General features: G+C 60.4%; 5 protein-coding genes across 5 annotated transcripts; 3 read left to right on the forward strand and 2 right to left on the reverse strand.

Annotated features, from left to right (window-relative positions):
• Positions 1-1,442: 1,442 nt before the first annotated feature.
• Positions 1,443-2,609, reverse strand: PAN0_007d3178 (mitochondrial NAD-dependent isocitrate dehydrogenase subunit 1 precursor; the record flags this gene model as incomplete). The annotated part of the gene is made up of 1 exon (XM_014801263.1): positions 1,443-2,609. The coding sequence occupies one exon, from the start codon at positions 2,607-2,609 to the stop codon at positions 1,443-1,445; it is 1,167 nt and encodes a 388-aa protein (XP_014656749.1).
• Positions 2,610-4,828: 2,219 nt separating this feature from the next.
• PAN0_007c3179 (isocitrate nad-dependent) lies at positions 4,829-5,989 on the forward strand (the record flags this gene model as incomplete). The annotated part of the gene is made up of 1 exon (XM_014801264.1): positions 4,829-5,989. The coding sequence occupies one exon, from the start codon at positions 4,829-4,831 to the stop codon at positions 5,987-5,989; it is 1,161 nt and encodes a 386-aa protein (XP_014656750.1).
• An 889-nt stretch (positions 5,990-6,878) lies between these two features.
• On the forward strand, positions 6,879-9,131 carry PAN0_007c3180 (uncharacterized protein; the record flags this gene model as incomplete). The annotated part of the gene is made up of 1 exon (XM_014801265.1): positions 6,879-9,131. The coding sequence occupies one exon, from the start codon at positions 6,879-6,881 to the stop codon at positions 9,129-9,131; it is 2,253 nt and encodes a 750-aa protein (XP_014656751.1).
• Positions 9,132-9,736: 605 nt separating this feature from the next.
• On the reverse strand, positions 9,737-10,831 carry PAN0_007d3181 (transformer-2-beta; the record flags this gene model as incomplete). The annotated part of the gene is made up of 1 exon (XM_014801266.1): positions 9,737-10,831. One exon carries the CDS (start codon positions 10,829-10,831, stop codon positions 9,737-9,739), a length of 1,095 nt encoding a protein of 364 aa, XP_014656752.1.
• A 582-nt stretch (positions 10,832-11,413) lies between these two features.
• Positions 11,414-13,408, forward strand: PAN0_007c3182 (60S ribosomal protein L18; the record flags this gene model as incomplete). Its single annotated transcript, XM_014801267.1, has 6 exons — positions 11,414-11,583; positions 11,716-11,759; positions 11,964-12,058; positions 12,241-12,435; positions 12,491-12,577; positions 12,920-13,408. 6 exons carry the CDS (start codon positions 11,414-11,416, stop codon positions 13,406-13,408), a joined length of 1,080 nt encoding a protein of 359 aa, XP_014656753.1.
• Between the last annotated feature and the right edge of the window lie 133 nt (positions 13,409-13,541).

Consider the following 13,541-nt stretch of genomic DNA (forward strand, 5'->3'; position numbering starts at 1 on the left):
ACCCTGAGCTTCCTTGTATGCAGCTCGTCGTTGACCAGAGATGGTGGCGAGAAGCATAGCCAGATGAGGATCAGATGGCCGGGATGCAGCCTCGCACAAGTCTTCGCGCCGCTTCGGCCGTCTTCCAGCCAGGCGTCGAATTCATTGCCGGCCGGACCCTGAAGCCAGCCCAAGTTGGGAGAGAAAAAAAATCGCCGAGAAGCAGGCTCAGAAGGCTCAGCAGGCTCAGCAGGCTCAGCAGGCTCAGCAGGCTCGGCAACGGCGGGCTGAAGTGGAGGTCGGTTCCTGGCTCGCTCGAGTCTGACCCAACGGGAACATTGAAGCAGGGATGGTTGCGTCCCTGCAAGGACATGCTGAGGATTGTGGTCGTGCGAGCTTGGCTGGCGAAAGAAGTGGGAGCGGCTACTTTTGCTGCTTTCCAGAGTGGACGAAGGTCGAGGGATGCGGTGACCTGTCATTTTTTTGCGCGTACAGTAGCAAGGCTGTCGAAGATTCAGGCAGTGGTTGGGCTCCTGCACTCGCCTCGACTGCCAACATCCAGGCTGCGGGGAAGCGGTAGCAGCCGCCGTTTCTCGACGATTGAACAAGGAGATGCTCCGAGCTCTCGCACGGCCCGAGCAGCAGAAACCCTTTCTACTATCCACCCTCGCCCTTCTAATTCGCCTTCTTGACACCGGTCTCGATCTCTCCAACAGAAGGATGGCAGTGACAACTCGATCGTCTGCGCGGCTGAGCCCAAGAGGAGCGTCGCGCGAGCATGATGAGGCGCTTGACACATGCAGCTCATCCACAAACAGGGCGCGACGCAGCTCGGATCAGCCGCGAACCAAGAGGAGAAGGAGTTCATCAAGCGTTCCTACAAAGCAAGCTCCCTTCGGCGATTCCGAACGCCAGGCTCATGTGGAATTGACGTGGCAGCAGCGTGATCTTCTGCAACAAGAACGACCCGCTCGTAGATCAAGTCAATCGAAGCGATCCCACCACCGATCCCGGACGCTAGGCAAGGCGCTTCCCCTCGAAGAACACGCAGACGCATCGGAGCCGAGTGGGCCGCGCACTTGCGCACCCGACAGTCGGCTTGAGCCGTCGACAAGCAACACACCATCCGACGCCTACGCCGAACCGAGTTGTTTCCGCGCACCCCTCCCGCACTGCCTGCCGCACCCAACCTTCTCCCGCCCCACCGCCTCCATCCGCGCACTGGCGACCGCACCCGCATAGCATCGCCCTCTGCTCTCAACTCACTTTTTCTCGCTCCTTACGTTGGCTGGGAATCGGGCATGCTTGCATAAAGTGTGGCTCGGTCGTAAAAAAGATGTGATGTACATTGTCGGTCCAGTGCGGACAAGCGCCCGCCCAAGATCGACGTCGGTATGATTTTGGGGATGCGTCTGAAAGACTCGAGATTCCCCGTTGGTTCTGACGTGCGCATCTAGACAGAATCAGAGGTTGGAGAGCACGGCCTGGGTGAACTCGTGGGTCTTGGACTTGCCGCCCATGTCGGCGGTGCGCACCTTGCCGTCCTGGATGACCTTGTAGACCGACTCGGCGATCTGGTTGGCCTGCGTGTCGAGGCCGAGGTGACGCAGCATCATGGTGGCGCTCAGGATCATGGCGGCCGGGTTGGCGGCGTTGGTGCCCATGATGTCCTTGGCGACGTGACGGCAGCCGGGCTCGTACAGCGCAAACTCGCGGCCGATGTTGCAGCCGGGCACCGTTCCGGGACCACCGACGAGCGCAGCGCCAATGTTCGACACGATGTTGCCGTACAGGTTGGGCATGACCATCACGTCGAACTGCTGCGGGCGCGACACGAGCTGCATCGAGGTGTTGTCGACGATCATGTCGTTCGACTCGATGCCGCTCGACTTGTACTCCTCGGCGACACGGCGGAAGGTGTTGAGGAAGAGGCCGTCGCCGAGCTTCATGATGTTGGCCTTGTGCACGCACGTCACCTTCTTGCGACCGTTCTTGAGCGCAAAGTCGAAGGCGAAGCGCGAGATGCGCTCGGCCTTGGCGCGCGTCGAGACCTTGAGCGACTCCACGACACCCGGGTAGGAGGAGTGCTCGAGACCCGAGTACTCGCCCTCGGTGTTCTCGCGGATGATGGCAAAGTCGACGTCCTTGTGGCGCGTGGGGTAGCCGGGCAGCGACTTGCAGATGACGAGCGAGGCGTAGATGTCGAGCTGCTGGCGCATGGCCACGTTCCACGAGTTGTGCGAGCCCGTCTCGATGGGCGTGAAGAGGATGCCCTTGAGGCCCACCTTGTTGCGCTTGAGCGACTCCATGGCCTCCTTGAAGAGCGACTCGGAGCCGTGCGTCTCGCCGGACACGTTGAACTGCTCCCACTCGACGGGCACGTTCATCACCTCGAAGATCTCCTTGACCGAGTCGGTGATCTCGACACCCACACCATCACCGGGGATGAGCGTCACGGTGTAGACGCCGCCGTACTTGGTGGGGCCCTTGGAGATCTTGGGCGTGCCCGCAGCGAGCGTGGTGGCGGGTCGGAGCACCTGGGGCAGGTTGGGCAGCACCAGGCCCGACTTGGTGGTGGCCTGCTTGAGGGCGGGGGCGGCAGCCCGGTTGAGCTGTCGGAGCGTGTTCATATTGGTGGCGATGCTGTGTCAAGGGGTGGATCAAGACAGCAAGGTACGACGGCGAGCTGGACGGAACAGGAAAGGGTGGGTGGAGAGGATGGGATGAGGAGAAGGGATTGGCAGACCAGCGCATCTCGAGCGTCACACCGACCCTGGCTGGCTGGGCCACACAATCAAACTTGCAGCGCCGCGCCCTCGTCCATATCGCCGCTGCCTGCTGGGCTGGAAGAACGAACGACGCCCGTTTTGCGTGGTGCAGGCTGGCTCGCCGCCCCCGAGCGCCTGTGCGAAAATTCAAAAATTCAAAAAAAAAAAAAGAAAAAAGACGAAAAGGAGAGAGATGCGAGCAGGTCAAGCAGTTTTTTTTTTTTCCACTCTCGGTCGTCGGCCCGTTTGGCTACAGCATCCGTGCGCCGATTGTGCGTCAGGCTTGTCACAATCAAAAACAAATGGATTTCTAAACTGCAGGAAAAAAACACACCCACGTGAAGAAGGACTGTCTCGCACTCGACGGGATTTGCCGTGGCCAACGCGAGCTGACGTGGTGTGCAGGAGTGGCAGTTGCAGATGCAGTTCTTCTGGTTTTGCGTCAAGTCAAGCCTCAACTTCTAGCGGTCGGACGCGCGCGGTGGAGCCTCAGCCTCTGCCGACTGCCAACTCATGCTCGGCAGGCCAGCCGCACAAGGTGGGGAAAGGCGAGTGGCCGGCCTCCTCCGTCTATTGCAAGCCAGCGGCGATGGCGGAGCCTGGTCGTACACATGCCGTGCCAATATTTGTGACATGGCTCGACCATGCCAAGCCATGTGGTGTACGAGTCGACGACGGAGCGGTCTGCCATGGCCAATCTCGGAGAAATCCGAGCTCGAGCCAGTCGCCCGTCGTCGGGAATACCAAACCCCCCTCTGGCGGTATTGACCGGCGTTGTGGACCAGCGACCAAAGTGTCATTCTCACCGGCCACCTTGTCGAGATCTGCCTCTTGCAGAGGAGAGTGCCTGCGTCAGCGCATCAAGATATCCGCCAGCTCCGCTGTGAAGTATGTGGTTGGATGTTTGAGCCCCTGACTACGCGGACGGCCCTATCTGATCGAATGAAAGATCGCAGCCTTGGCCGGTGTTGTAGCTCCTCATTCGCCGCCATGGGTTGCACCTGCCGGCGAAAATCCCCGACGCTCGCGTGCAGCTGAGCAAGGGCTCGTGAATGCGACAACTCGACCCTGAAATGACACGGCAGCAGCTGCACGTCGCACTTCACTCATCGGCTACAACGGAGTTCACGGTGCGCCCAGATGAACTCACCCACGCGAAAGGCCAAGGGCAAAGCCAAAGGAAAGAGAAGAGAAAAAACTCGGCACGAAATCCGACGAAAGGCCAGGCAAGAAAAATCCTGGGGCACGCTCGCTCGAGGCTCGGAGCACGCCGTCCGACTTGTCCCGCTCTGGCTGCCGGCTCCCGCTTCCGCGCCCAGCACACTGGATTCAGGGTTGCGCCGCCGTCCACGGTTCGGTTCGAAAAATTCGCTCGGGCCACGACCAACCAGACAGTCCCCCACCAAGACCGATAGCGCCGCTCTTTGCAGCGCTCCAAGACGATCCAATCCACATAGCAGCGCAATCAGGATGGTCTTCATTGCGTGAGCTGGCCTTTGGTCGACTGTCAGAACGATGCATGGTCTGCAGAGTTAGAATGTGATGCGAGGGAGACACCCTTTGCGGAGGGAGAGTTCAAGTCCGAGGCAGCGGAGCATAGTAGCTCTGTGCGGGTCGGAGGGAGTTTGGTGCCTTAGTCCACGTTGACTTTGTTCATCCTTACATCGACGCAAAAGATTGCAACTTTGCCCTTTTTTCGCTCTTCTCCTGGGTCACTTGCCGAGTGTGCCGAGGTGGACTTTCTTTTCTTTTTTCTCGCTCATTTCTTGAATTTTTGGATTTTTTTCTTTCTCTTTTCTTTGCAGTGGCTGCGTTTTCGAGAGCGAGGGCGAGTTGGAGGCAAGGACGCGACGGCGGTAGGAGGGCGCCGATGGCGGGCTGTCGGCGACGCTGGTTTGGTCTTGGATTGATTGCGTCTGCGTCTGCGTCCGGGAGCCACCTGCGATTCGAGCGAGACACAAATCTTCTTCCTCACCACCTCTCCTCTCCACACGTCGCTTCCGATCCATCCCTCTTCGAGACTTCGTCGCTGTCGTCTTTCACCCGTCGTCGTCGTCGCTCTACCATCGCCGCAAACGACAATGTTCGCCGCCCCCGCCTTCCGATCGGCCAGCTCGTCGCTGGCCAAGCGCCCCTCGCTCGCCTCGTCGGCGCTCAAGCTCAACAAGATGTCCGTCCGCGGCCTCGCCATGCCCGTCACCAACGCTCCCACCTCCGCCTACAACAAGCAGAAGGGCTCCGACGGCAAGTACACCGTCACCATGATCCCCGGTGACGGTATCGGCCCCGAGGTCTCCAACGCCGTCAAGGAGATCTACCACGCCGCCGACGTGCCCATCAAGTGGGAGGAGGTCTCCGTCGCCCCCTTCATCAAGGACGGCAAGCAGACCATCCCCGAGGAGTCGATCGTCTCCATCAAGAAGAACACCGTCGCGCTCAAGGGCCCGCTCGCCACGCCCATCGGCAAGGGCCACGTCTCGCTCAACCTCACCCTCCGCCGAACCTTCCACCTCTTCGCCAACGTGCGTCCCTGCAAGTCCATCGAGGGCTTCAAGACCGCCTACGACAACGTCGACACTGTCCTCATCCGTGAGAACACCGAGGGCGAGTACTCGGGCATCGAGCACGAGGTCGTCGACGGCGTCGTCCAGTCCATCAAGCTCATCACCTACGAGGCTTCCGAGCGCGTCGCCCGCTACGCCTTCCACCACGCCGAGCAGAACGGCCGCAACAAGGTCACCGCCGTCCACAAGGCTCCCATCATGCGCATGTCCGACGGCATGTTCCTCCACGCCTGCCGACAGGTCGCCAAGGAGTACCCGCACATCGCCTACGACGAGGACCTCCTCGACCGCGCCTGCCTCCGCATCGTCCAGGACCCTGCGCCATACGCCGACCGCGTCATGGTCATGCCCAACCTGTACGGTGACATTCTCTCCGACATGTGCGCCGGTCTCATCGGCGGTCTCGGCCTCACCCCCTCGGGCAACATCGGCAAGGACGCCTCGATCTTCGAGGCCGTTCACGGCTCGGCGCCCGACATCGCTGGCCAGGACAAGGCCAACCCCACGGCGCTGCTGCTGTCGTCCATCATGATGCTGCGTCACATGAGCCTCTTTGACAAGGCCGACCGCATCGAGAACGCCATCTTCAAGACCATCGCCAGCGGCGAGCGCACCGGTGACCTCGGCGGCAAGCTCGGCACCCGCGCCTTCACCGACAAGATCATCTCGCGCTTGTAGATGCGCGTCGACAGCGCCCCTGTCGCTTAGCCATGTCCTTTCCGCTGCAGTACAACAGCCGCATCACCGATAGCAGCCCTTTCCGTACGTGGTGCAGGAACATCGCAGCACTCGTATATAGCCCTTCTCCTCTTATGACTTCATGCACATTTACCCCAGTAAAACGTCGTGCCCATGTGGACGGTATCAAGCTGAGCTGGGCCTGTGACGCGAGAACAACTCTTCTTCGCACCCTTGAGATTGTTGCTAGCCCTTATATACTACTTTGAGTGGTTGATAAACATCTGCGGCCATAGAACCTTGAAAGCACCGCATCCCGTCCGATCTGCGAAGTTAAGCAAGGTATCGCCTAGTCAGTACTGCGGTGGGGGACCACGCGGGAATCCTAGGTGCTGCAGTTCCCTTTTGCCTTTCTTTTTGCTGCCCAGCCGTGTGATCCTCGTGCTCCCGCTGTCGGGTGTGCTTGACACGATGGATGAGAAAGCATCGGAGAGAGGGAGAAGTAACGACGGTCTTTCGGCGCCAAAGTCTTGTCGGTGAAATCAACGGCTATACCACCGGCATTCGCTGCATCTTCAGCGCCAAAAATTAGGATTGCCGGACCAACAGCCGAGTCTCGTGACATCGCACGGATCTCCACAAATCGCTCGTGTGCCTCGGTCCACCACTTTAACCACCGGCTCTTGCCTGGAACCGCTTGCCGGAAGGCGCCTTCGCACAACGAGGCTTTGCTGCTGGCGCGAGCGTACACTGGATCTGATTCAAGAGGTCCCCGAGTGTCGCAAAGCTCCGTTCCAACCTTCTTTCGTGGACCCAGTCGTGATCCTAACCGCACACGCCGACCAGCTACCCGACAATCTGCCTTGCACCGAGCCTGTGGAACTTCATCATGGGTCAGGCCTCGAGCACATTTGTAGACAATGCTGCGGCCAAGGTCGATATCCCTGGTCAAGGCACCCTCGTCGGAAGCGTAGCCAGCGACAAGACCACCGGCCGACTCAAGTCGCAGCGCTATGCAGGCATTCCCTTCGCTCAGCCGCCAGTGGGCCCGCTACGCTGGAAGAGACCGCAGCCACTTCCTACCACCTTCCGGTACGATACCGATGGGAAACGCTACCAGCACTTCGCCAAGGCGTGTCCTCAGCCGACCAACTACGCGCTCACCAACGGCGTCACGATCCCCGACGCGCCCGTCTTTGCCCAGAGCGAAGACTGCCTCTACCTCAACATCTGGTGCCCCGTGCGCGACGACGGCTCCCGCTTCGACCGCAAGTTGCCGGTTCTGTTTTACATCCACGGAGGATGGCTTCAGATTGGCAACGCGCGTTTCTCGCCCGACGGCGACCCGAGCGACTTGATCCACAAGGCCGGCCTCGATGCCATCGTCGTCACCACTGCATATCGACTCAACGTCTTCGGTTTTCTCGCACATGATGAGCTTCGCAACGAGGATCCGGAACGCTGCACGGGCAATTATGGCTTCTGGGACCAGAGGGCTGCGCTGGAATGGGTGCATCGCAACATCGAGCACTTTGGCGGCGATCCGGGCAACATCACCGTTGCAGGGCTGTCGGCGGGTGCACACAGCACCCACTCGCAGCTGATGCACGAGTTCGACCTGTGCGCTCGCGACCCCGCGTACACGCCCATCATCCGTCGCGTCTTCCTCCAGTCCAACTCGGCCATCTGGCCGTCCAAGCCGGTCGACGAAACACGCGCGCAGTTCGACGAACTTGTGGCTGCGCTCCAGATCCCAGCAGAGCTGAGTGATGCCGACAAGATCGCGCGCCTCAGGGAGGTGGATGGTGCCAGCCTCGCGCGCGTACTGGGCGGTATGGGCGTGCATACCTTCCGTGCTACACGCGACTCGCAGCCAGGGGCATTCGTGAAGCCAGACTGGACAAAAGCCATGATGGACGGACGCTTTGCAAGGTGGGCTCAGAAGCACGGTGTTCGGTTTGTGATCGGCGAGTGCGCAGATGAGGAGTGGGTGTACCGCTACATCAACACGCCCACCGATAGGGCATCTCTCGTTCGCCAGGTCAACAACTACTATACCCTCCCGCTCGTGCACAAGATGCTGCCGCACTACGGCGTTGCTGTTGGCGGCGCTTCAAGCGAGCACGAGCGGCGGCGAAAGGACAACGGACACAGCCTTGCGTCGGCAGCTCAGGGCGATACTTCGCTCTACACTACGCTGGGCGTGAGGCCATCGGCGACGTCTGCCGAGATTCGCGCCGCCTACCTGGCACAGGTGCGACAACACCACCCGGACAAGCTGCAGCAGCAGGGTGGGGGTCGGGCGATGTCGCAGGACGATGCAGCGTCGGTGGCCGAGTCGCTGGCGCAGTCGGACGACCTGATTCGCCAGCTGAATCACGCATACAAGACGCTCGTCGACGATGGGCTGCGTGCGTCGTACGACGGGTCGCTTGCTGCTGCGCGTGCTGCAGCCAGCGCATCGTCTCAGCCGCGCATTTCGGCCACGGTTGACTTCGAGTCGTTCCAGCCTGTGGAGCACGGCGATGCGATCACGTTTAGCTACGCGTGTCGCTGCGGCTCGGCATACATGTTGTCCGAAGACCAGGTGCATGCGCAGGTGGATGTGGTCAGCTGCGACGGGTGTTCCGAAAACATCCGCGTGCGCTACGATGACGACGACGCACAACCCCACGATGTGACGCCCAGCGAGATCGGCGAAGTGTTTGGGCGCATCTGCTCCGACTCGCAGGTGTACATGGCCGAGCGAATGCTAGTCACCGACCTGATCGATGGAGGCTTGGACCCCGAACGCGTGTTGAGGTACCGCATCAACTACCGCGCCAGCGCCATCGACAAGGCGCTACCGGCATTCAAGGGCGTCAGCCACTCGTTTGACGACTTTGTCTGGTGGTTCGCCTGCCTCAATCCCGGCGCGGAGCAGAAGAGCGTAGCGGAGTGGCTCAAACCGTACAGAGCCTTTGTGCATGGCGAAGATGTGCACGCGCACTGGTACGCAGGGCGCAGCGCAGACGCTAGACTCATCCGCACCTTGAACAAGGACGGCTCCATCAGCGTCGACGTCGATCAAAGATGGGAGGAAAACGAGCAGCTGGTTCAAGCCATGCTCGGTATCCGTCAAGAACTCGCGCAGTCATTGTAGCTTCACGCAATGCGACGATGCTGTGATTGTTTGGTATTGCTGCTGCTGGTGACAGCCAAAGCACGACCGTGATCGAGTCGGTGCGGTCTCGGGGTACATACTCACCTCCAGAGTGAACTTGCGCTGTAGACTCATCTCAAATTTCGGAACTAGACAAGGGGGATCAGTACTTCAGCACACCTACCTACCGGAGGCCTTGATCTGGCTACGCTGCGATGTGGCTTGTGTGGGATGAGGAGCTTGTGTCAACTTGTCGGGCGATGGCATCACGTTCACTGGGGCTGCCTGCACTCTGATCCAACCTGGGCGCTGCTTGTTAATCTTGGGCGTTCTTCTAAACTTGGGGCTGCACACACAGAGAGACGCGGGGTTTGAAGTTGACGGGCGATCCTGGTTGTTTTCTTTCTTTTGAACATCGGAGGTTGAGGAGCTTGAAAGGAGCGGGAGACAACAAAGGGAGGCTTGTGACCGATCGGTTTGCATCGGCACCTTGGCATGAATTGAGACAGGGCTTTCTGGTATCGGAACGAGAATCTTGTGAAACGAAAGCGGGCGGCGCGTCCAGTTTGGAGCTATACACGGCAGGTCACTCGAGGGCTGGAGGTCTAGTAGTATCGGCTGGGCTCGACGTTGTCCTCGCGCGGGGGGCTGTCGAGGTGGCTTCCATGGCGGCTCCTCGACGGCGGAGGCGGCCTCTCGTCACGGTCGTCGTCGTAACGGTCGGCAGGGTACCTGTCGCCGCCGCGGCGGGGGCTTGGCGAGCGCGAGTACCGGCCTCCGCCACGTCGACCGGCGGGGCTGGGCGACCTGCGTGGCCTGCGCGGAGGCGAGGGGCGGCGTCGCCAGTCGTCACGCGAGTCGGCGTAGCTGCGTCGGTACGAGTCGCCGCCCCTCGAGTCGCGGTAGGAGGAGGGAGGAGCGCGGTCGTAGGCACGGCCGTTGTACCTCGAGCCCTCGCCGCGGCCGCCCTCGCCACGGCCGGCGGGGCCACGCGGAGGGGGTGCGCGGTATCGGTCGTCGGGGCGAACCTCGCCCTTGTAGATGCCGGGGGTGGGGTCGTGAGGCTTGTGGGTGGTGGAAAAGTCGACGCGGATGCGGCGTCCGTGCAGGTCCTTGCCGTTGAGCGCGTCGATGCAAGCGCTGGCGCCCTCGATGGTGCGCATGGTGACGAAGCCAAATCCACGCGAGCGACCGGAGCGGGCATCGTAGACGACGACGACCTTTTCGACCGGAGCGATGGCGTCGAACTCGTGCTTGAGGTCCGCCTCGACGGTGCGGATGGAGAGGCCAAACACGCCGAGCACGGTGGTGGGGTCGACGTTGGCGGGCGCGGTGCGCGGCTTGGGAGGTGGCGAGCGACGACGGTCGGCGCGAGGCGGAGGCGGGGAGCGGTTGCGGTCGCGGCGGTCATCGCGACGGTCATCTCGGCGGTCGTCGCGCCTGTCGCGGTCGTCGCGGTCGTAGCGACGAGCGCCGGGCGATCGCGAGCGTCGACGGGGCGGAGGAGAACGGCTGCGGCTGGGCGTGCGGCTGCGGCTCATGCTGCGGTCGCGACGTCCAGGAACGGGGGTGGTGGAGGGCGAGCGCGAGTACGAGCGGCCTCGCGCAGGCGACTCTGGCCTTCGGTCTTCGTCGATGTCCTTGTAGTCCGGGACGGAACGGCGTTCCATGGCGACGTCCATGGGTTCGTGCGAGTCCATGGTGGCGAGACAATGCAAAGGGACAGTGTCAAGTGTGAAGAGGGTGTGGTAGGACGAAAGGAGGATCGTACGAGGTCAGATGAGCACTCGCAACAAACACAAGATCAACACTTTCTGCGTGGCGCGGCTGCAGCTACAAGCGCGAAGCTCATGTGCGCTGCTGCTGCTGCCGCCGCCAAGGTGAGGCAGACGACTTACCATGGTTGATGCTTCGGCTGTGCTTGAGCCAAGCTTAAAGAGAGGTGTGGTGGGTCGACGTAATTGGACGACGCTCGACTGAGATGCACTCAAAATTGGCTGCAGGAGGCTGCAGCCTGGAAACTTTGCTTCAGAGGCACACCGAGCCAAAAATGAGCGCCAAAGTGTGGATGCGCCGACTGCACTGCACGGACGTCGACCCTCTGTCCTCCCGCGTTCCTGTGGTGATCGCGTCCCAGCCTTGCCTTTTTCGAGCGCGAGGCATCTGGGCTCGGGAGTCGGGATGTAGAATCTGCATCAAACCTAACAACTTTGCATCGCCAAATTTTCTCTAGAATTTCCCGATTTCCAGATCTCGACCGCTTCGAAAAGTCATGTGACCCTATGCCAAAGCTCGGCCGAGGTTGGAGCAAAGGCGGCCCAGCCGGCCAGCCAAGACCTCTCGCCCTCGCCTCAGTTCCGGCCAACGAAATTGTGAGCGTCTTTACTGCCGTGGGCTTCGCAGAGCCTGCAGCCAGTGTGCTGGTCGTGGCTAGTGGCGGCAAGGCCTCGAGGTGCGAATTCTGGATGCGAGTGCGGAACCGTGCTTCGGCCAAGGTTTGAGAATGAAGCTGGGCCTGCCTGGGCCAGACAGTGAGAGTGTGGCCCCAGAGTGTGGAAAGCGCTCCGTCGCTATCATCATTTAGCTTTCCCTCACCATCTCCACCCCGTCAAGACATACATCAAAATGGTAAGTTGTGCTCATATTGCACACACGGCATACCAAGACGACATCCATCGACGACGCACAACAAACGGAATGCAATCGACATCACCACGCCCACTCCGACTCAGCATTCAGAGACATATCCAAAACACCGCATCAGCATCTTCCGCCAAAGTTGCACCGTCCGACGCATCTATGTCCATCAGTACTATCTCGTTATGGATTGAGAAGGCGTAGTGCTGGTCATTCAGCAGGAGGCGTCGCCTGTCGGAAGCACGTCGGAACGTATGGCTGCGTGGGGTCACGCTGGAAACAGCAAAGAGGTGCAGGTTGCCCTGGCAACCACGTATCTGGAGCATTACTTCGACTCGTCACGACCTTGGACATTGCTTGCTTGCCGCTGGACACGCTCCCGACCTTGACCGGCAAATTCGTTATTGGTGGCCCTCTCGCGTTGTTCTCACCCACATGGCGACGATTCTCGAACCGCACACACACCCATCAGCAGCATGCCTTAGAGCAGCCCAACAATAGAACGGCGAGTCCGCATCGCGTTGTACTCGCCATGCCCGTTTCACGCATTCCGACCACGAACATGCTGCGACTCGTCATCGGAAACACGGACGTCGCCCTTGCATCACCAACACAAGTCCTCTTTGGATCGCTCGTCTTGGATAGCCATCACCAGCATCTCGTATTCGTCTATGCAGTCCAACTAACGCGCCACACAATCCTCCATGTGTCCACTACACCAGGGTATTGATATCGCCAAGAAGCACGTCAAGAACGGTCAGCGTACCGCTCCCAAGAGCCAGGACCCCTACCTCCTGCTCCTGGTCAAGGTAAGTTTACACCGACCATCCCGAGTGGATCGAACCTAGATCCGGTTCTGGAATGGCATGCACACGATGGCAAGGTCCAGATACGCACCACGGCTCGAAACTAGAATGGACGCATGGACGCTTCGGTTTGCAGTATGGGGACTTTCATCGGAGCTTCTGCAGGATTGCACGACATGGGATGCAGGAGCCATCGACGGGAGCAAAGTGCAGACGGGTCCAGATACAGTGCATGCCACCTTTCAGCCAACCGGATCCGGATTCCACCTCGATCTCCACCTTTCCAAAGCAAGAGTTCGCTGACCAAACTTTCACTCTGCACTCCTCGCCAATTCCAACACACAGCTCTACCGCTTCCTTGCCCGCCGCACGGATAGCCGCTTCAACAAGGCTGTCCTCCGCCGCCTGTATATGTCCAAGATCAACCAGCCCCCTGTGTCGGTCTCGCGCGTCATCTACCTGACCAAGTCGCAGGGTGGCGTTGCCGCCTCGGCTTCCGAGACCCCCAAGACCGTCGTTGTTGTCGGCACCATCACCGACGACAACCGTGTTCTTGAGCTGCCCAAGCTCTCGGTTGCTGCCCTCCGCTTCACCAACACCGCTCGTGCCCGCATTGAGGCTGCCGGCGGTGAGTGCCTCACCCTCGACCAGCTCGCCACCCGTGCGCCCACTGGCTCCAACACCGTGCTCATCCGCGGCCAGAAGAACGCCCGCGAGGCCGTCAAGCACTTCGGCTTCGGCCCGCACAAGAACAAGAAGCCCTACATCCGCGCCAAGGGCCGCAAGTTCGAGAAGGCCCGTGGTCGTCGTGCCTCGCGTGGCTTCAAGGTGTAAAGGGCCTAGCCTCTTGCATCGTGAATCCATCTCGCCTCCTTTCTTTCTTGACCTTCGACATGCATCTTTCCTCGCGCATTTGGCGGCACTTGACCTGGTGGTACACAGGTCGCGTGATCTGCTAGGTTCGTTC

The sequence above is a fragment of the Moesziomyces antarcticus genome, assembly GCF_000747765.1.
Source record: "Moesziomyces antarcticus DNA, scaffold: scaffold_v10007, strain JCM 10317, whole genome shotgun sequence".
NCBI lineage: Eukaryota > Fungi > Basidiomycota > Ustilaginomycetes > Ustilaginales > Ustilaginaceae > Moesziomyces > Moesziomyces antarcticus.